This window comes from Lepisosteus oculatus, chromosome 9 (assembly GCF_040954835.1).
Source record: "Lepisosteus oculatus isolate fLepOcu1 chromosome 9, fLepOcu1.hap2, whole genome shotgun sequence".
In the NCBI taxonomy this organism is placed as follows: domain Eukaryota; kingdom Metazoa; phylum Chordata; class Actinopteri; order Semionotiformes; family Lepisosteidae; genus Lepisosteus; species Lepisosteus oculatus.
The window spans coordinates 11,583,814-11,606,512 of NC_090704.1; the positions used below are offsets into that span (position 1 = coordinate 11,583,814).

The 22,699-nt window shown below is 34.2% G+C and overlaps 1 protein-coding gene across 7 annotated transcripts in view; it reads right to left on the minus strand.

Annotated features, from left to right (window-relative positions):
* Positions 1 to 22,699, minus strand: part of ptprc (protein tyrosine phosphatase receptor type C) — a 45,974-nt gene that overhangs the window by 18,152 nt on the left and 5,123 nt on the right. For 2 of the 7 annotated variants that reach the window (XM_015355604.2, XM_015355603.2), the window contains exons 3-14: positions 13,074 to 13,118; positions 11,421 to 11,495; positions 9,450 to 9,608; positions 8,623 to 8,784; positions 7,686 to 7,805; positions 7,149 to 7,205; positions 5,216 to 5,428; positions 4,849 to 4,974; positions 4,271 to 4,396; positions 3,494 to 3,610; positions 1,998 to 2,039; positions 409 to 546 (exon numbers count right to left, since the gene is read on the minus strand). In XM_015355604.2, coding sequence (XP_015211090.2) covers positions 409 to 546; positions 1,998 to 2,039; positions 3,494 to 3,610; positions 4,271 to 4,396; positions 4,849 to 4,974; positions 5,216 to 5,428; positions 7,149 to 7,205; positions 7,686 to 7,805; positions 8,623 to 8,784; positions 9,450 to 9,608; positions 11,421 to 11,495; positions 13,074 to 13,118 — 1,380 coding nt within the window. The remainder of the gene's footprint in view (positions 1 to 408; positions 547 to 1,997; positions 2,040 to 3,493; positions 3,611 to 4,270; positions 4,397 to 4,848; positions 4,975 to 5,215; positions 5,429 to 7,148; positions 7,206 to 7,685; positions 7,806 to 8,622; positions 8,785 to 9,449; positions 9,609 to 11,420; positions 11,496 to 13,073; positions 13,119 to 22,699) is intronic. The other 5 variants (XM_069194139.1, XM_015355605.2, XM_015355606.2 and 2 more) reach the window with 5 other exon arrangements.

The window sequence follows — 22,699 nt, forward strand, 5'->3', positions numbered from 1 at the left end:
ACTGATGGCTACAAAAATAGAAGACACTTCTTAAAGTATATTTTGTAAAGGCATAATATTATAATAATACCATTAGTTATTTTTTACACAGTACACTGAGAACAGCAATATTGTTGCGGAGATTCTCTTTTAACAAAATACGTAGCCTAAATGAAGAGCCAGATCAAATTCTTTGTGTGGTGTGAATGAAAGAGTGAAAAAGATTATCTTTTGTATCTTATATCTATCTTATATTTATAACATTATTTTTAATTCTGAGAATCAAAAGTTCTAAAGAATGAAGTTGTTTTTTCAGTTGAAGAATCATTACTCATTGGAGTGTAATGCAGTATGTCAAAATGCATTACAGTATATTGATAAATATTGCTATTAAGTACATTAATTGAAGCAATGTTGTTTAATACTTACTTCCAATTTTTGTCTGGTTTCTCATGCTCACATTCTTTTTTTGTTGGTTATTGTATAAGGCAATCACATGGCATGTGTAATTTGTATACGGTTGAAGGTTACTCTCAGTTGCTTTGTGTTCAGCCTTTCCCTCTAAAACTGCAAAATGCGGCAAATGTTAGTACAATGAATCCTTTACAATGAATTTACTTTACAAGCAAATATAGAATAGAATATCCCATTTTCTCTTGTAGCAACATACCTAAATGAAAGATATAGGTAGGTAATACAATTTACACAGTAAGAAAAATACTCATCATACTACACAAATTATTCGCAATGGACAGAATCGCTCACTTTTGAGTGCTTTTTACAGCAAACTGAAAATGTATAATCCCAAAGTTAGAATTACTGCAACAAACTTAATGAACTTGATTTGAATCACACAACGGTGAGTCCTGACAGTGCTGAAGTACCCGTTTAAACATTGACACTCATTAGAATGACCAGAGTTCAAATGTCCACTTCAGTTGCTGAAAAGTATGTGTCTTCCCACAGTAAAAGATTTCTATAAGATAATAATCCTTACTATCAGAGAAATGATGGACCACAAATGTGCACAATTGATTAAATACTTACAAAACTACTTTTGCTGAAACCAATAAAAAACAGGCTTTTGATCAGTTTTATCAACATAACAGTTATATTGTGTCACCAAGTGAGATACTGTAAGTAAAAAATGGCATGAAATAAAAAAATCAAAATCTTACTTGTTTTTTTTTTGTTATATTTACTTACTCTAACCTGTTTTCGATCTTTCACTATCAGGACATGGTAAAAGACAGATTTTCATAATATGTAAGTACCAAAAATGGCACTCATTCAGGCTGAAACCTACACTAAATAGTGAATTATTTACTGTAATTTATACAGAATTATTATACTGTATTTTAATACCTCACAAATTATTATTGTAACATTAGCAATTAGCTGCTAAGCACAATTGTCTGAGCATTGTAGAATTTTAGCACTTCACATGTTGTAATTGAACCAAAGCCACAGGCATTTAATTGACCCAACTGACTTAATGATCACGGTTTCAAGATTCATGGTATTCAGAGAAATAGAAATCCTTATGCGCTGCATCAAAAAAGGACCCTGCCCATGACCCAAAATCATAAAAATCTTCTCTTTACCCATTACAGAGTGGTCACAGAATCATTGTTATAAAAAAACAAATTATATTTGTGACTTTAACTTTTCTTAAAGGTTAAATGTAAAACTACTAACTACTATTACTATCATTTTATAGTCCATTAAATGTGATAATCCATTAATAAAAACAAACATACTTCCATAATTTTGATTTGGTTAATTAAGGTTTTTTTAAAACTGTTTCATTAACTAATCTGAAGCCACAAGCAGTATAACCCATTTCCTTTTTATTGTTTACCATTATGTTTTTTTTTTATTTATACGAACGGTACAGAGAGAATGTATTGGTGTAAACAGATCATTAAAATGTCTGTAATTATGTTTAGACTTTAACAGTGTTTGAGAAATACACACTGTAGACATTATGATTTAGCAGAGAAAGAGAAAGAACTTACTTGTAAGATTTGTGCTTGGTTGGTCTTTCTTTTTATCATCCCCTAGAACATATTTGTAACAGAGTTTATTACTGTTATCACCATAGAAAAAAAGTTTACAGTTTTCTCGAACAATACTGTATGTGGTTAACTAAAGATTGAGGAATACATAGCTAAACAAAGATTAAGGTGGAATAAAATCACACAGAATATTTAAATATTAAGTTTGGTTGTATGGTCTTTGAGGGGACTATTTAACAGTGACCTGGCACTAGGAGCTGTTTAGGCCTCTATTATTTGTAAACAGGCACAGTAGCTGATAATTATTAATTAAAGAGACTTTTGGTGGTGGTTAAATCCCTTTTCTCACATGGGATATAATAGGTAATGTTGGGGATATGAAGGAAAGGACATCAAGTTCAGTTTAATTGTTGGTAGGAGTTTAATTGTGGAGGATGAGGAAGAGGATTTTTTTTAAAACAGGCTCTCAGCAATAAGTCTCCTGCACACATGTGTCCATTGTGATTTTAATTACTGTATTTTTAGATTCCTCAAGCCTCCCTAGTTAAGAACAGGGCCTGATATGATATATTAAAATGTTACAGTTGTTCTTAATCTGGGGGTGCAAGACACTTTTTTTTTAGAATTTTTTAAATACAAAATTAAAATAATTTTAGGATGAAATACTGTATATAGAATATATTTATGATATATAGTATCTTAGATTTTAAGAACCAACTTGCTGTAATGATTTTTGATAAGAGGTGCAAGAACATAGAGACCAAAGGGTTGCAGGCTGCAGTAAAGGTTAACACTGCAGCTAAGGTTAGCAACCAATCATCTAAAATACTGTGTACAACTTTGGTCATTGTATATGATAGGATTTATAATAAAATTATATATGAGACTATTGGGAATGTCATATTCTTCCTATTCTTACAGACTGCATTAACTAAATATTTTTTAGGCTTGAATAGAAAAAAACTATTCAAGTACCCTAATGGTATTAAAAAAGTAATCCCAATGGATATCTGGAGAACTAATAGTGAAATATAGATGAAACTAGAAACTAAGGGCAAGTGCATTTAAAACAAAGGACAGCATGCACTTTTCCTAACAAATGTTTGTGGGGGCGTGGAACAAGCTACGCTATCCAAAGCTTTGGCAAACTTCAAGAAACATTGGGAAGAGATACTCAGCCCTTAGCAACCAAACATCTAGATTCCTCTTCCTCCAAGTTGAAGCTTTTCTTGCGTTATACAGTAAATGCAGGTATAAGTACTGTGGACATGTAGTTACAGAAAGTGGATGATCATGTTCTTAAATGTATCACCAGTTATTTTGTTCATGTGGAACTAAGGAAACTGAACATTCACTTTATACTAAGTAATGGCAAGAAAAATGTAATTATAGCTACAGTACAGAAACAATATCAAAACATATAAAAAAATTATGTCTTAGTATCAGAGGTTTTAGTATTATTCAATGAGTTATTTTAAAGTAAAATGTATACTTACGTGAACAAAAATAAATACATTGAAATTCAACAGAATTGCACTGTTTTTCTGTTTTAATTTCCCACACAAGGTCAATTGATTTTTCTTCTGCGGTTAGGTTCAGCGTCATATTAATATCTAGGAACCAAGAATATGCATGAGTACAACAGAACAGATGGTTCAATTTTATTTTAATACACATTTACAGTATTTATATTTACTATACAATGTCTGTGTGTGCAAAATGTTGAAAGCTTACTTAAAGTGCTTCTTTAAAATGATAAGGATTTTGTAAGGGGTCTCCCATGAGACTTAACAGGTAAAGACATTCACTGAGTGCAGACTGAACTCTGTGATCACAGGTTCGTGACCAATTCCCAATTCAAGTTGACTGTGACTGGGATTCCAAAAGTAGGAGGTGGGGTGCAAAATTGGCTGAGCACCCCCAAGGGTACAGTTTGATTAATTGGATGGGGCTCTTTCAGTGGTACAGTGACCTCCTGGTGTTTGCAGGCATGTGGTGCTGTTGGCTTTCATCTAAGCTGCACTGAACCTCCAGTGTGAGGCTGCGTTGCTTGTGATGTATTAAAATACAAGTGGCTTGAAGTTGGGCTGGTTGGAGGAGTCTGCCTTGAAATCTTTTTCTCTTGTGTTGAATTGTTCATTGGTGTAGGTTGAGACCAGAAAAAAAACACACAGATTTGGCTATTCCAAATTAGGTGAGTGTAATAAAAATTTGTTGGTTATTATCTTTTTTTATGTATTATAGCAGAAAAGGGTGAATATACGTGTACTTACCACAGTCAGTAGTTATAATTTTCGTTTTTCTTGTGCTGATGTTTTTGTATTTTGCGTTTGCCTCGCATGTGTAGGTCTTATATGGTGTTAGTTTTTCAAAAATGTGTTTGGATTCATTCTCTGTGCCTACAACAAAACAGATAAAATCATATTCAGTCTTTAAACACAAGAAGTGTAGCTCAGGAAGTATTTTATATAAAGTGAGCAGATAAAAATTAAATAATGATTTAAATAAATGAAGCATGAAACAGAGATTAAATTGTATGCCTCAGTTGCAGATTATACAGAAATAGCTCCTAATGTCAGAATTCCCTATTTGAATCATCATTCAAAAATGAAAATTAAGAGTACGTGCTACAACTACAAGCTAAGACTTTTTCTAAAAAATGGTTGTGGGAGTTTGAAACAAGTTACCCACACACGCTGTCTAAGCTGATAACATCCTTTCAGGGAAAATGGTGGATGAGATCCTTGAAATAATTAACTAGCAGCCAGTCTAGATGGGAAAAATGGCCTCTCCTTATTTGTGGATTTTTTCCTTGTGTTTTCATAAGCGTTAAAAGAAAATGTGTACTCACTGCTATTATGTGTTCCATCACAAGTATATTCAAATTTCAAGCCTGCACAATTTTGCGTCACCTTTTCCCATTCAAGAGTGATGGTTGTGCCATTCTGCGCCGATTGTAACTGAAATGTGTCCAAATCTGGGACAAAATAAATAATATAAACCTTTCAACTTCTGCATTCCTTGCATGAATCAGAAACAAGGTGAGACTAAAGAGATTTCATTCTTTTACAGTCTCAACTTCATTTGTTCCAAATCATATCAATATTTTACTTGAAGAATCATGCTGTTTATAAACTATCACAATTTTAAAATAAAACCATACTTTCCTATAGGAAAGACTGTAGTGCAAAGCTCTATACACTATACTGGTAACATACCTGGATTCACATTAATTGTTATTGTGCGTTTTTGATTTCCTGATGTGACACTACAGTTATAATCTTCACATTCGTTCAATGTAGATAAAAAGACACAGTTTCTCTCAAATGAATTGTTTTTATTTTGACAGTTTATTTTTAGATTGTCTGATGAGTTGTTTCTGCAGAGTTTGGATGTTTTGTTGACATCTATGGATAATCCATCTGTTAAATCTGAAAAGAAAAGAAAAATCTTATTTTTTATAAACTTTTTTCATTTAAAAAAAACTGTATAATGGCGTTTACAGTATATGCAGTAAGGTTTCCAGGTTTCCAGTTAAAAGGAGGAACTTTCCACTCTTACTGTAAATACAACTTAAGTGAATCATTAGATGGTAAGGAGTTTTTGAGTCTAATTTACAATGCCAAGATATTCCATCAGTAACATTCCAGTCCCTATCCTGAACAGGAACAACATCCAAGGGTTTGTATAGAGCCTCTAACAGATAATAACAGCATGTAAAAATGAATACAATTGAATACTAAGATACCTAAAGTGTTTGCCTAGAGGCCCACGTCAGTCAGTTTTCTAAATATCGTAATTATCTTCTTTTTTAAAGAAGAAGGCTCCACGGACGAAACGTTGTGTTCTCTTTCTTCTTTTTTTCAGCATGGAATAAACCTTTTACTTGTTCTTTTGCAGCCTACGCATGCTGACGCAGCTACCCACCTGAACTTCTTTTTTAATTGTTCAATTCAATTCAATTTATTTTTATATAGCGCCTTTTACAACAAGGTTGCCCCAAGGCACTTAACAAAGCTGTGTGACAATACCTGACATTACAATACAGAAAGAGAAAAGCCCAGAAGACAACAGAGGAGAGATTATTTTATTGTCTATAAAATATATAGGGAAATGTTGAACACAGAAAAAGTGTGTTTTGAAGGAAATAGAAATTATTAACCTATTCCTTAATAGCAGTGGTATTAATAGTAATTACTTAATAGCACAATAAACTGTTCTTAGTAGCATAAACCTTTTGCTAAAACCTCCATCAGATACAATGTCTTTACACATTTATTTAATTATCTATAAAAACATGCAGATCTAATGATTTTTGGTTCATACTGTACAGTATGATATAGAATATAAAATTAAATACATATTATATAACTTAAAAATTGTTTTTAAGACTATACAATAGTTCTATAAAATGCCAATATTTTCATTGCAATACAGTAAAAAAAACAGAATGCAAACTGAACCCTTTGCTTCAACACAATAATCAGTTAGAGACTAAGCTTTATCATTGGTCTCCTGTGACTGGGTACAGAATGATCATTGATGAGGCTGGGTGGATTATAATCAGCTGAGATGGTTCTCTGAGATGTTGCTTTTGATACAAACATGTTTCCTGGGATCTGCAGGACAACTGCAAGCTTTCAGTTAGATTACAGACATGCCACTCCTCTAGGTAGCACTAACATTTCCTGGGAGGCATTGTGGAGTTTGTAGATTACCAAACCATTATCTTAAAAGTCTGGGCATGTCATTGGAATATATCCACAAGTATAGGGTATGCATGGTACAGGGTTTGTAGCCATACATATGAGTTGGTCATTCTAAATTGTAAGGGTATAAAATAGAAAATAATTGGCAATTCCAAATTTAAAAATAAATTTCCTGTCAGAATTAATATTCCTAGCTTTAAACCTGTAAATTCTACATTGCAAAAATTCTTAGTGTGGTTTATTTGATAGTAAAAGTAATAATCCATTTTCAATAGTTAAGGACAGAGACAACATACAAAAATGATACAGTGGGCTTTGATTAGTTTTTAGACAGACATGTCATGATATCATACAAAGTAAATATGAGAGGCATAGATTATAATGAAAGCCGAAAGACATGTATATTTTGATTATGATGGAAAAAATAAAAGATTGGACTTACTGATTCTTTTGCAGTCATGGGATGTTGTATTCTTACACACAAGAATTTCCAAGTTATCTGAGAAGATGACAATACATTTTATAAGACTTTAGTTTAGTAAGCAGTTTACATTCAATATCACCATTAAATATATGATACAAAAATTAATTAGGTATAAGAGTTTCCCTGGAACTGTGGAAATTGTCTTCCCAAACTCTTTTTTTCTGCCTTATAATGTATGTGAAATCACAGGATGCATATTATTTTATTTAAGTGAATATACCACTCACTACAGTGTCTATTCAGTCACTCAACTTGTATTGTACAATATATAAATGAATAAATACTGTTTATGAACATCTATATAAGCAACTATTCAAAACTGTTCTTTCCAATTAAAAGGGCCTTTCTGTCATATGGATGATTCCTGGGTTTCAACAGAAAACTTATCATTCGAAGTGCAAATTAATTGAATGCTACGTTTGTCAGGAAGACAAACTGTGATAAACATGAAGGTAGCAGTTACTCTGAGAAATTCTGGGAAAAAGAAACCCCAACCTGCAGCAGAGGGGGTGGGGGAAGTAGCTGAGTTAGAAACAAGAGTCTGTGCTGTCGTGATGACAGTGACTGTAGGTGAGGAAGATGAGACTGTGGTGCTGATGTTGGAACTAGTCCCTCCTGAAAATCGACCAGAATAATTAGTTAACTCAGTTAGTTAGTGAAATAAGCAATGCATGCATTTTGTATTTTTAAACATACTGTACTTTAAATGAGATTTTCACATTGATATTAACATAACTGCAGATATTCTAGGATTAATAAAATATTTTTATGTAAGTCGGGGCCATTTTGTCCTCAAAATTGTATATACTTATATAAATATAAAAGACATAAAATATCACTTATTTGATATTGTAGTTTTAATTTTTAGAGATGAGTTTGTAATATAATACATTTCACATCAAAAGAACTTAAAATGTCAGTTTTTATTACAGGAAACTTAAACCTATATTATAAGATAATATACGTTGTCTTCAAATATGATATCATTTATTCAATGTTGTATTTTTCATTTTTTCAGAGGTGAGTCAGTCTAGAATTAATAAATGCTACAAAAAAGAACAGAATAGGCCGGTTTTTAATTTTAGGAAACTCAAACCCATAGATATGTACAATTCTAGTAGATCCGGTCTAGTAGAACATGGTAGGCCCATAAATCAGAAATTCCCTGTGCTTAAAAGAACAGAGCAGCAAAAGAGGACTGATATTCCATGTAGCCAAGCTACAGTACTTCATCAAAAAATGAATTCATGAAATATAAGCCATGGTAAAACTGTTTTTCTCTTTCCAGTCTCATATGTATGATACATCTTAGCTAGTTCTGCTCACCAAGAGATCTCCAATATAATCATATTACAAATTTTGAGGATGGGGATGCTGAATTTTTAGATTTTCAAGAACATAAGAAGATTCTGAGGGAAAAGAAACCCCCAACCTGAAGATGTAGGGGTGGGGGGTGTAGTTGAGTTAGAAACACTAGAGTTTGCTGTCGAGGTGACAGTGCTTGGAGGTGAGGAAGATGAGACTGTGCTTGTGAGGTCAGAACTCCCTGAGCGGGTGCTTGCGGATGAGATGCTGGACGTGGAATCAGTTCTTCCTGAAAATTGACCAGAAGAGGTAGTTAACTTGGTTAATGACTTCAATTAGCAATTCATGCATTTTACATTTTGAAATCTATTCCTTAATTTAGATGTACAGTACCATATTATCATATACTGCAGGTATTTTAAGATAAATAAGACATTTATTACTTAGGTCAAGGAAATTTTATTGTATCCAAATTCTGATATTATTTATATAGTGATAAATATGATATCATTTATTTGATATTGTAGTTTTCATTTTTCAGAGGTGAGTCAGTCTGAATCAATCAACTTTACAAAAAAAGGCCAGATTTTAATAACAGGACATTCAAACCTATTTGATATTGCAAAACGTAGTAAATCTGGTCTGGTAGGACTTGGAAGAACGATAACATTGTAACTTGTTGAATGAACAAAGTAGCAAGAGAGGGACTGATATTCCATGTAGCCAAGCTACTCTGCTGAACTCATGATACATTAAATATGGTTCAAACTGTATTTCTTTTCCTGGTCTAATTTGTAGGTTACATCTTAGCTATTGCTGCTCACCAAGGGATCTCCTGTATAATCTTGTTACAAGTTGTGAGGAAGGGAATGGTGCATTTTTTGCGCACAAAAGAACTCTCTGAAAATTGTTTTAAATTAAACTGGAAATTTGCAAAATAATACAACCCCCAACCTGTAAGAGTAGAGTTGTGGGGTGTAGTTGAGTCAGAGACATTAGACTGTGCTGTCGAGGTGACAGTGTGTGCAGGTAAGGAAGATGAGACTGTGCTTGGGAGGTCAGAACTTCCTGGGAAGGTGCTTGTGGGTGAGACGTTGAAGTGAGAAGTTGCCCCTGAAAATTGACCAGAACAACATTAGATAAATATAAAAGAAATAATAACAATATGTATATACAGTACATACTGTAAATAACTCTGTTATTGAAGGATTGACACAACAAGTAAGAAAGTATTTTCAAAGCGTTCTGGAAATAAACATAATGAAAATTCACCCTGATAGTATGCTCAAGTGTTTCCATGTGAGTTTAAGTCAGAGAAAGAAGGTCTGTCAACAACAACAGAAAACAATAATATAATAATACTGTATAACAATTTATTGAGACCATTTAAAGAAAATCCAAAGCCCTGTACAATAGCAGACTTATATTATACAACTCAACAGTTGCAAATTATTGAATGGATTGAATCAATGCATGTAGAAATGCGCACTATACCCATGCAACAGATCCTTAAAATAATCTGGAACTAGATCATTTACTGCTAATTATTTTTAGTACATAACCTGGAGAACCTCTAATTTTCACAGGGAGGCCCTGCAATTTACAGGAGATGGTAGTCACAGTTCACCCCAGATATATATTCATAACCTCCCGAAGAAATAAGAACAAAAACATCATATAGATGAATGAATTAAAGGTTAAATAATGTGTCTCACTTACAAAAATCTAATAATGTAATCATATTAATGTAATGTAATCAACTATTGCACAGAGCAAAGACATGTTTGTTCTAATTAATTGAATTCAGGAAAACAGAAGGGCCACATTTATTCAGACATAATATAAGCACTGATTTACATAAAACCCAGCAAAATAAATCTACAGTAACATGTAGTGAGTTCAATGGAAGCCTCCAAAACAATATATAGGAGTATAAAACATACTATAGCAATATACTGGAGTATAAAAGGAGGTAATACATAGAAAATATTCAGAAGCTGCATGCATCATCATGTTTAAGGACAAAGATACGTACCTTGGAAGACTTTATAAAATTCTAAAATTTCCCTTTGCTAAACACAATTGTGACATGTTTTTAAAACAATATTTGATGCACTGGCTAAAAGTAATCAATAGAAAAGTAAAAAGAGATTATTATAGTTATGAATGAATAAGTCTAATGCCTGAATGAAAGCTTTACATCTTTGTAAAACATTTATCAAAGGGGGCTTAAAACCTACCAAAGGAATTACACATTATGATTGTACCTCTACAAGATCAGCATAACCATGCTTTTTAAAGGAACAAGTAATAGGTTTATTCCGTGCTGAAAAGAGAAGAAAGAGAACACAAGTTGACACCTGAAGACAACGGCCAAAACGTTGTGTTTTCTTTCTTCTCTTTTCAGTATGGAATAAACCTACTTGTTCCTTTGCAGCCTACTGTATGCATGCTGACGCAGCTACCCACCTGAACTACATTTTTTTAATGTATTCATAAAAAAGGTATTAACATTATTTCATTTTTCCTATTGTATTAACTTCACATTTTTAATGTGAATGATACAATCAATGTGCCGCTATAATAAAGAGTTTAGAAAATGAATTCCTCTACAGTGCACCAGCTATAATATTGTCCAAAGGTTATAGATTAACTTTTTGAACTTTTTGTACAAGTGCTTTAGAACATACTTTACAGAAGCTTCTGTGGTGTTTTACTGATGATGACTGGAAGTAGCATTGCGGATCTGAGTGGATATGAGGCTGTGATTCCTGCTCTATGTAAATAATAAGCTAATGAGCTCATAACTTTATCCATATTAAAATGTAAAACGATTTTTAAAATGTTCTAAAGATGGATACAAAACTAAATTATGCTAATTCAATGGAAAGGGTTTTATGAAGATGTTATAAAATAAAAGTTTACCTGCAGGCTTAAGGGAGGTTGCATTGTGTGTTTGATTTGAAGTGGAGATTGTAGGATTGACTGTTGTTGATGTTTCTGTAAATTAGAAGCATGGCATTTAATACCAGAAAGAGCTCAAAGGAAACAGTTTACTTGGTAATATTTAACCTTGAAAACTATAAATCAACAGGGGGAAAGATTACTTAGATAAGAGATACTAATAAATGCAATTATATTCATATTAATACAGTATGTAAGAAAATTGGTAAGTGTGGCCCCTCCAAGTCACTTCATATAAAAGTGGCAGCCAAATACAGTAAGTGAAAGCTAAGTCAACAGCATTTGTAAATATTTATGGGTTTACAGGTGAGAGGGTGCTGGAAATAAAATACAAAAAATTAAATAAAACTGACATTATTACAGTATGTATATGCTCCAAAGTACTGTGCAGATTCTAATATCAAAGTATTGAACCAGCTGAGAAGTGGTGCTTAGTGTTTAAAACACTCTTAGGTGTTAAACGTGCCACCAACCATATCACCCTGCAACTCAGCACTGGCTACCCACCGAAGCTAAACAGGTGTGAGCCTGATCAGTACCTGGATGTGAGACTCCTGGGAAAAACTAAGGTTGCTGCTGGAAGAGGTGTTAGTGGGGCCAGAAGGGGCGCTCACCCTGCAGCCTTGGGGGTACTAATGCCCCAGTAGAGTGACAGGGACACTAAACTGTAAAAAGACACCTTCCTTCAGATGAGATGTAAAACCGAGGTCCTGACTCTGTGGTCATTAAAAAATCCCAGGGTGTTTCTCGAAAAGAGTAGGGGTGTGGCCAAAAAAAATCATGGCCTCCTAATAATCTCCATCTGTGAGTTGGCTTTATCACTGATAGCTGACATGTGGTGAGCGTTCTGACGCATTACGGCTGCCGTCGCATCATCCAGGTGGATGCTGCACATTAGTGGTGGTGGAGGGGAGTCCCCATTACCTGTAAAGTGCTTTGAGTGGAGTGTTCAGAAAAGCAATATATAAGTGTAAGGAATTATTAATTAATTATTATTATTAAAACCTTCATTTTCAGTCATCCAGCTATTACTGAAGTTGATGCCCTGCCTATGTTAAAATTGCACTACTACTGTAGTAATGTAATTACTATTTAGAATAGTGATCCTCATTCACTTAATTACTAGCTAAGAAAAGGAACTAGATGGACTGAATTTTATTATGATATGCATATGATATGCCCTGCATAAGACGGCAATAGTTTGTGCAGTTTCCATACGTGATTTCACACAACAGTATTGATTTTGCCAAAAACAATATAGAGTAGTTGACTGGGAGCAAAAGAAAACTGAGCACAAGCCTTAAGTGGAATTAAGATAATGATACACTTTCACCATGTTGAACTGTATTTAATTAAAGCTATAAGCTTTGAAGTAACATTGTTCAATTAATATTTAAAAAATATTGTTGATAAAAAAATACTATATACTGGATGACAACTTTACTGCACCAAAACATCTGTAGAAATAATAAAATGACAATATAATTACACTATGAACCATGAAGAAAACAACATTTTGTAGTATATGGCTTTCAAGGAATACTCTGAAGCAAAATCGAATTATTTCCTCAGCAATTACTACTGTATATGCAAAAAAGGAGAAAATAAGTTTACCTGTTGTATTGGAGTGAGCAACAGTTGGCGAAGTGGGTCCTGCATCTGTTAATCACAACCATGAGATTAAAGTTCAGATGGAGAGCATTTAATATACAGTATACAGTATGCTGTATATCGATTACAGGTGACATCATTTTATAGTAGGATCCGTAAAGGATCATTCTTTATTATAAAAATATAATATCAACAATATATATTAAAAGTCTAACCATTTTGTTCTCCACTATTTCCTGGAAAATAAAAATAACAATGCATACTTAGAATTTACTTTAATGTGTCTACTGTATGTTAAATATACCCTTGTGAGATTTATATACAGCATATATACAGTACATCACAAAACCTAAATATCTAACATACTGTGGAATTACAGAAATGGAAATGTTTATCCTCAGATCCTCAGTTTGCTGTGTAAAAGTGACCACCAAATGACTTGTCATTGGCTTGCATTATTTGTACAACATACTATAAGGGTGAAAATTGAGATGCTCCTTATTACTTTTGGTTTGAACAATTAAATTGTATTCTGCTTGTGAGCTTGGCATTCTGAGCAAGAGATTAGTTTTCCACTAAATACCAACTGTCCTTAGGGCCTGTACCATACAGTGGGGTTCTCAGTATGCATAGAAGCAGATCCATCTACACGCTTCAGAGCTAAGTGTTCATCATTCCACTAGTTAGTGTTAAGAAAACACCACTAAACAAGAAAATAATGAGTACTGATGCTTTCATTTAATCTCTGCTTTACTTTTGTACAAAAATATTATTGTCAAGCAAAGAAATAGAAGAAAATCAATCTCGAATTTAAAATACTGAATCTTAACAAATAAACATCAAATTATATCATTTTAAAGGGCAAAGATTTCAATGAATAATTAGGAGTGTTGTACAGTCAATTTAACTAAATCATTTACGATAACCTTGCTCCCAAAATAAAGTTATTGCCTATACAATTTGGCACTCCTAAAAAATCTCACATTCAAATTAGAGTACAGTATTGGTCCAGATCTCAGTGTACCCAGTTTTGCATTTTAATTTCTGTTTATGCCTACTGTTGTTAATTTCTTCATTTTCTTCAGAATGCAGCTCAAAAGGAAAGGGTGTTGCTAACAGTGGTTACCAACCTCAGATTCTCAAAATGGCGTAACCTGGTTGCTATGACAGCAAACTCCACAGACGAACTGTTCTATTTCAGCATCAAACCACAACTTCCTGAAAGTGCAGTAGCTTTTCCAGTTTTGCAGAAGTATTTAAGTTGGTTTCATTTTAGTAAACTTTAGGTTTCATTTTACTTAGTCTGTCATTCATTTTAAAATTAATCCCCATAAAAATGTAATATGTTTACATGAATATGGTATTGGTTTCTTTGTTTGACACAATGACAATTGTTAAAAAACATTTTTTCTATGGATAATTCTAAATCTGAAAAACTGATTGAAGTCATTCAATCAAAATATATACAGTAAATAAACAGAAGAAGAAATGTAATCCCATATACATTTATAAACACATTGATCAGTTATTGCCATATTAAATGATAAGTACACTGTATTAAAGTGCATGCTAGCCATGTTTTCTTAAGCCTTGAATAGACAAAACATTTATCAGAGACATAAACACCTGCCACCTCCAATCATCCACATATCAAAAGAGGATCTATAGTATTCTTCCATAAATTATCTTTATCTGTAGTTGACAGTAAAAGCATTAAATAGTAAGCTAAAGATAAAAAAATATTATTCATATTCTAAAAATCATACAGTATCATGTTTTCAATGCAATTACAACCATCACATTTCTGTGTAGCATACATGTCTTAATTCTTCAAGGTTTAAAATAGATAAAGTATTAGGGAAGTATAGGAAACTTACAAGTTAATTTAAACTTAAGCCATTATATCAAAGTGTTTGTTTTTAGATAGATTCTGGGCTCCTCGATAGAAATGATTCTATCAAGAGTAGAAAAGGGCAGACTGGGTGGGACATCAGCACTGCCCAAGCAACCGACATGAGACTTGTGTAAACCACTGATCCCTGACTATGTTTAAGATGTGATTTAGTTAACTAGCTGGTTATATCTGGCTACATCTTCAAGGGAATCAAAACAGCCAGTGTACCAGCTCGCTTCAAAAGGAATTTCTCCCATTCAATGCAAGCTGTCATTTTTGCAATGTGGCGTATTGAAGATGCAAGCCTGCCAGCTCAGGAAACCAGTATAACATAACATGAACATGAAAACTGCACAAACCAAGACATAAGCCGCTGAACTATCTATATCAGCCTTATTACTAATGTAAAAACATGAAAAGGTTTGTGTGGACAAAAGTGGGTTCCATTCTGAAGCTTCAATAGCATTTGTTTGAACGTAATGCGTTTTCTTTTGATATAATATCATTTTAACCAGGGAATAAATTAGACACTACTCAGTGTTGAGATCAATAAGGTATTGCTTTTTTCTTTTAGCAATGGAAATTAAATACTAATATACCATGCATACTAGAGCCATACTAGAGCCATGTGACATAGTGAAGTAACATTACTGATAATATTTAACATTTTAGCATTATTTATTGTAAAGGCCTAAAAGTGTAAGGTTGTATGAATTATTTTCTCTCCCTTCATTAGTACACAATGATTACCAGGTTAGCATGTTCCATTCTTATTTCAGATCACTGTACACATTTATGTTATAGTCCAGAGCTTTTGGCCTATCACTAGTTTTGAGCATTTTAGTGCAAGAGCTATTGAGACACAGACTTGGCTTTATCTTCCTTGGCAAATGGAATGATAACTTGACCATAAGGCCTCATTCATTATACTAGAGATAATAACTTGTAAAATAAAAAGTGATTTGACAATTCATTTGTTTTTGGGTTGATGGAAAGTTTGTACATTATGGGTAGGATTAGAGAGCTGGTTATCCTCCACTCACAAATGTAATATTGTTTTAACCCCATCACAATGCCTATTACAAGATACACTGCATGATCATTGTTTGATTGGCCAAACTGTGGTATACTCAGCTGTAATTTTAAAGAAACTCCTGTTGGAATGTTGGAAATCATCTTTAGTATCAAGTTTGCTAGAATGGAAATCCTATTTAAGACATTTTTTAAAAACTGGAAAAGCCAGAAAAGATGTAGAACTATACAAATTCAAAGAATATGGAGACATGTCATGCAAACTTTGTATGAAATTTGAATGTGCGGATTAGAGTAGGTAGAGGAAGTCAATAACTGTATTGTGGTTATTGCTGTGATGATTGTACTACGCAATAACTTATTATTCTTACCTGTATGTCATTTCTTCTGTATTTTGTTATACTGTATATGGTGTTATACTGTATTTATATGCAAATGTTTTATTTTGTCTTAGTTGTATTGAAATAATAACTATGTCATTATAAAAATGGATGAGGCCATCAGAACCCCTCCCCTGGTGAAGTGAGCCAAAGAGCTGCAACAAGGACATTGATGGGATAGAGGGAGAGTTTCAAAGTAACACAAGGTAGGAAAAGGCTTGTGTATCACCCATTTTTATACAAAGCTTGGCGTGACAATTACATGATACTGCACATTGTTACATGATGTGACCCTGTGAATATGCTTTTCCTCACTTACATTTCTGCTCATTTAAGATGTTACATATTGTATACCATAGTAAGTGGGGTGGCACAGAGACACAGTGGTTAACATTGCTGCCTCACAGCACTTGGTTCAATTCTAGACCTGAGGTCCTATCTTTGTGAAGTTTGTATATTCTCCCATTGTTTGTGTGGGTTTTCTCCAGGGGCTCTGGTTTCTTCCCAGAGTTAAAAGAGAGAATTGTCCCTGATGTGAGTCTGCCTGTCTCTGTGTGTGCCCTGTGATGGACTGGTGTCTTGTCCAGGGTGTACCCTGCCTTGCACCTGTTGCTTGTCTCTGGCTTCCCCGTGACCCAGTGTTGGATTAAGCAGTTAGAAAATGGGTCAATATACCATAGTTAAGTATCATCTCAATTTATGGGAAACATATAGCTTAAAGTTAACACAGCATGTATTTTTGGATTTGTTTCATATCGTGTGTACAAATATTGAATAAACAACTCAATTGTAGATTGTAGATAAAGATGTTTATGTTAGCTCATTAAATTTACAGCAACATGTTAAGTAGTATAAATGGTGTGTGTGTTAGGGAAAGCTGAAAAATTCCTGTACATTAAAAAATATAAATCTGAAAGAAAAACCTGCCCCTTTAATATGCTAAATGCATTTACTGAAATACTTCAGATATTTATTTCACATCAAAAGAAATGAGAAACATAGTTGGCAGTTCCTGTGAACATGCTGTCTGCTGGAACAATAAATAGTCACAGGATGTGGTTTTCACTTTATCTGCACTGTGCGCCATTGTGATGCTGCTTGCAACAAGCTTATCGCATTAAATGATTTAGCAAGTCCACCCCCTGACATTTGGTGCAATTCAACCAGTAACCTTAGCCGGTCCAAGCTAATGGGTCACAGAGTGCTACTAAAGGAGTAGAAGGAATAGAAAGGAATGTCAAACATTTATCATTTCACCTGTGATTCACACAACAATACAATTATGAGACTGTACAATCAATTTGCATTTTCAAACTTGTGCACTGAATAATTTTTATAATAACAAAACATAATCTATGTCTAGTTTCCACCACAAAAAAACATGGAGCAGCAAAGTAAACCAGCATGTGTACTAGCTAGAAAAAAAACTATTTTGTAAGTTTGTAACTATTAAGAAAAAGTCACTACTAATCTTTAAATATTGACAGGATCGTTCGTATTGAGCATGATATTGTTTATTATAATCCTGGTACTTTTTCATAACTTATCTTTCGCGACTGCATCCCTGATTCCATCTTACTACTATTCATCATTAGAGCTGCACTGCTCAATAGCCTTTCCAGGAATGGCTTAATGTTTTACCTTTAAATTTGTTATGTCATGGTTTTCTTTTCACTGAATCATTGCCGTTCATCTATTGTATTATTCACTCCATACATTGTACTGTACTACATTTCTGGGCTTACGCTATGTGGCCTACAGAAAAATTAACCTTCATTCAATTCAGTAGTTTGGTCAGTTTCTATTGAATGTGATAGAGGGACGCATTACAGGTCATTTGGAGTCACCTAGCTGACAGGATGGCATCCTGGCGGTAAGGATGAAATGAACCAAACCCCCTCTCATTTTCACAAGGAATGAGCTAGTGAGCTGCTGCAGTGGTGTGGATGAGGTGGTTTGAGGGATCTGAGAAAAATGTGCAAAGGGAAATAAATTCCATTCGGTGAAGCATTTGATCACTTTTTCTGATTTGTTGTGTAGTGGAACTACTGGTGTATAATGGGGACTGTGGTGGATGAACTGGGTCCTCTCATATATTATAAAGTGCTTTGACATCCTTTGAGATCTTGCACTTTGTAAAAGCAGTTTATTATTAGATATATTTCATTAGATTACATTAGAATGTATCCATCATTTCTAACCTATAAAGTAACCAATACTGGAAGGGCACTTTACTTATTTATTGGCCATAGTCTGGTCAAGCAAGGAAAGTTTAAGTTGATTTAAAAGATTTAACTGCATGATCTCGCTACATAATGCAGAGCTTAAAGTTTAATGAGAGCTTTTTGAATAGATGTGCTTCATGAAGTATGAGATTGAAAATCGTGAGGTACTGGCTTGACTAAAATGGGTCACCTGCCATCAGTTGGAGTCATCAGCAGTGGGAGTAAAATGATCAAACAATACAAGAACAAGAACAAAAACAAGATCAGCACAAGGAGGAAAAGTTACCTTGTGAATCATTGATTTCTCTAGCATCAGTTATTTCATGTAGTGGCCCAGAGATGGCAGTGCATAATTTCATATACTAAATTTGAGTAAATTCAGCTACAAGTCTTACAAAGTCACTGATTAAAACGGAAGTTCAGGAACAAGCAGAAACTAGCCAAGACGTTTTAATAAGGATAAGACATTTTTTAAAAAACTAAACGGTATTAATAAGCTGTAACTTCATCTTGATACCTTTTAAGCTTCATTTCCATGTTTGAAAACATGACAGAATACTGTATGTAGTGATATTGGAAATTATTAAAGTATACCCTTAGATATCAGTGCATAAATTCCCACCCCCCAGCTTTAAAAAAAAACAGTACTTTTTTGGGACATGCTGTATATAACCAATCATTTTCTGTTTTTTTTTAGGACCAGCAAATGGTTCCCATGCTGATGTCAAACTTTTTTCAATATGTGTAGGTTGATTGAATATGGAACAATGAAAGTGAGAACAACTGTCCATTTTTCATGAGAATCTGAAACAACATCTGTTTTAGTTCTCCATTATGGTGTCTTGAGAGGTCTGAGTTACAAAAGACATCAAATATGTACAGTATTGTGAAATACATAAGTAAATAAAAACGAATGAAGATAGCACGAACTGCTATGCTCTTACTTCCTCCTACTGTATCCCAGAAATAATTATATGCTTTTCTGTAACTGAAATAGTTCTATTTTTACTTTTTAAAGAACATCTACATAATTATATAAAGGAACTATCTAGATAATTTGGCAATAAAAATAATCATCTTTTTCTCTTTCTTTAACTTTTTCTGGTATGTACTGTATGTAATCAATCCTTGATATACCACCACAACAAATAAGCTGTAAGAGAAATATGGTGAATTTAAGGTCAAACATATCATCCATTTAACTTTTCTCAGATATTGTATGTACTGCAACCAAATAAATGTCACAAAGGAAAGCATTTAAGCATGATATAATTGATTCCTTGAGTCTTATCTTTAAATAATAGACAATATGTTCAAAAGACCACATGTGGTAAATATGGGGTATTTAAAATAAGATATATTTAGGAAGCAAAGTGTATTTTCAATAATTAGTTATACCATGATTATATACTTTAACAAATGTAATGAGGTGTTGGATATTCCTCTAACTGAAATATTCTAACATATTTTTGCAAACACTTCAGGAGAATGAGAAATACAGTCCATTTCTGAGAGTTTGCAGTGCCATTAATGATATAAGGCACGTTCAGGTTCAGGAACTCTACAGTATACGCATTGATGAAGTCAAAATATTCGGTCAGAATTTTACACACCTAAAATCACCTTCAGAGAGCATCACCAATAACCAGAGCACACCAATAGGACAACCTCCATCAGGCACAGATTCCTTTCAAACATTAATGCTGATGGTGGCCAAGATACTGAGATTGTGGCTTGCATTTACTGTGAACTTCTCTTGTGATGCTATAGGGACCAAGATAGTGTATACAGTATACTGTAACTTAAAGACATGGAGGATGCAGGTGCATGCAATGATTCAAGAACTCTTTGTCTTTGTTATTTTGTTTTATATTTTATACCTCAACAACACACCACTTTACCATTCCCTGCACATTTTTTGGGTTTTTACATTTCTGCTTTCAGACAATTTAGATCGGCCAATGAAACATAATGTTTGTGGGAAATGGGAGGAATTCAGAGCATGTTCTGCATTCTGTAGGAAAGGAGTGGGAAAACCCCTGTGGATTCGGGGAGGACATGCAAATTCTACTCTGAAGCCACTATAGGCCAGAATCAAATCCTGGATCCCAGAACTGTGTGGAAGCAGATCTAACTGCCATGTCACTGGGTATCCCTTTTTTCAATGAAGAATTTGTATTCTGCTCATTAATAATTGTTTTGTTTTTGTTTTGTATTGGTTGCTTATTGTTCCATTAAACTCTTTAGAGAATAAAACTGAGAAAACCAGAATAAAAATCCAATATTCAAAACTAGTAGGGGCATAAAATAAGTAGCCAAATTAATGGCTATTTTTCTGTGTTTCCCAACTATTGATTTATCTTTGAGTATATTAAGCTTGCTTCCCCAGTTTTAGAACTAATCGCATGTCTTATAAGATCATCATGGGTCTGGAGGAGAACAACAGAAATTCTGAAGAAAATTGATCATTTCAAAAGCAGTGAAAATGACTTCAGTTTAAAAAATGGATATTACAAAGAGTGTCCTTTTTCTGGAACTGAATGCAATTACTTAATTAACCATGGTTGTTAATAAATCTAATACATTTTAGTATTCAAAAATCTTTCTATAGTTTAGAGTGCATATGAGGTCTTTATAAAGCCACACAGCTTTGCCAGTAAATAAGTGGAGCTTAACTGGCTCTATCTGATTTTCACATTACTCATTTAAGTTAGGGCGCCCTTAAGGGTTCTCCAGCTCTTTCATATTTTAATTGACTTTGTGCACCTGCTCCTGGTTCCTGACCTTCCCTCCAAAAGCCAGACACTCACTCTGTTCTGGGCTCTGCATTGGAACACGGACACCTGGAGGCCCACTTACTACAGAGTCGCCCTACGTCATAGGCATACGTCAAGGGCCATACGTCAAGGGCATAGGCCTCCAATCAGCGTCCCGAACCACCCGAGTCTGGGACTTGGAGCACCTGGTCCCGTTACCCATTTATCTCCCCAACCCTTCGCCGGATCCCGCTCCGGTTTTTAACTTTTGTTGTGTGTGTCTTGGATTGGGTCACCCGGCTCTGGACTTTTGCCTGCTCTGGATTTCCCTTCGGACTCCCCTTGGACTGTTTGCCTGGACCATCCCCACGAGCTCCTGCGCACCTTTGTCACGCCCCCCTGCTTGTCTACCAGCCCAGTTCCTCGTTTCCTCCCCATGTCTGTTCACTCCCTTCAAGATTCTGCTGCCTGCATAGGGTCCTGAAAGACGCTTTGTTGTCTCCATCCCTTGTAAGGCATTCTAAGACATTGATCTCTCATTTTGTCAATGCTGACTCCTTAGGTACCCATGTGTAATTTGCAGGACTAGCATGTTTGAACATATACTGTAGATTGTCTATATTACAAATGCAAAAACATTGTGACAGTCTGCTTAGCTTAACCACTTCCAGGTAAATGGATCTCTATGATCCAAGCATGAGGGGTTTGAACATGGGTAATGCCACTTACTGACTCTCACTGGATGCCCCAAGGAGTCCCAAGGACCTGGGGGCAATTGACTGAGGGCAACTGGGAATAGGGTAGGATTTGTTAGCCAGGGATATACAGTACTCTCAACTCTCAAATGTCACTGACCCCTGCATCCTACTGGGCATTTGCAAATTTGGGGTATGCTGCCTATGATGTGTTAAAAGATTAAATGCTTATAAAGGTAGGAGTGTTGGAGGAGTCTGTCTTGACTTCCTCATTCTGTCCTGTTTGTGGTTGCTGTGTGTGTAACTATGAGCAAAGATTTTAAAAAGCTCATGACTGGTTTACTGTATATTTCCAAATTAGGTGAGAAAAATACAATTACAAATACTTGGTGAAATATTTGGTGAATTTACATGTATTAAAAAATGCAAAAGAGCTAATGTGCATATAACTTTTACTTACAATTTAATTAAAAAAATTATTTGTAAAATTAAACATCACTGCAAAGGAGTTCCTGACTGGGATTTCTTTGGGTGCAGTTTGGGAGGAATAAAAGAGATAATAACATAATTTGGGAGTGATTTCAATAATATGTGGATCTGATTGCAAAAAGTGATATACAGTACTGACTAAATGAGCTAAACTAAAG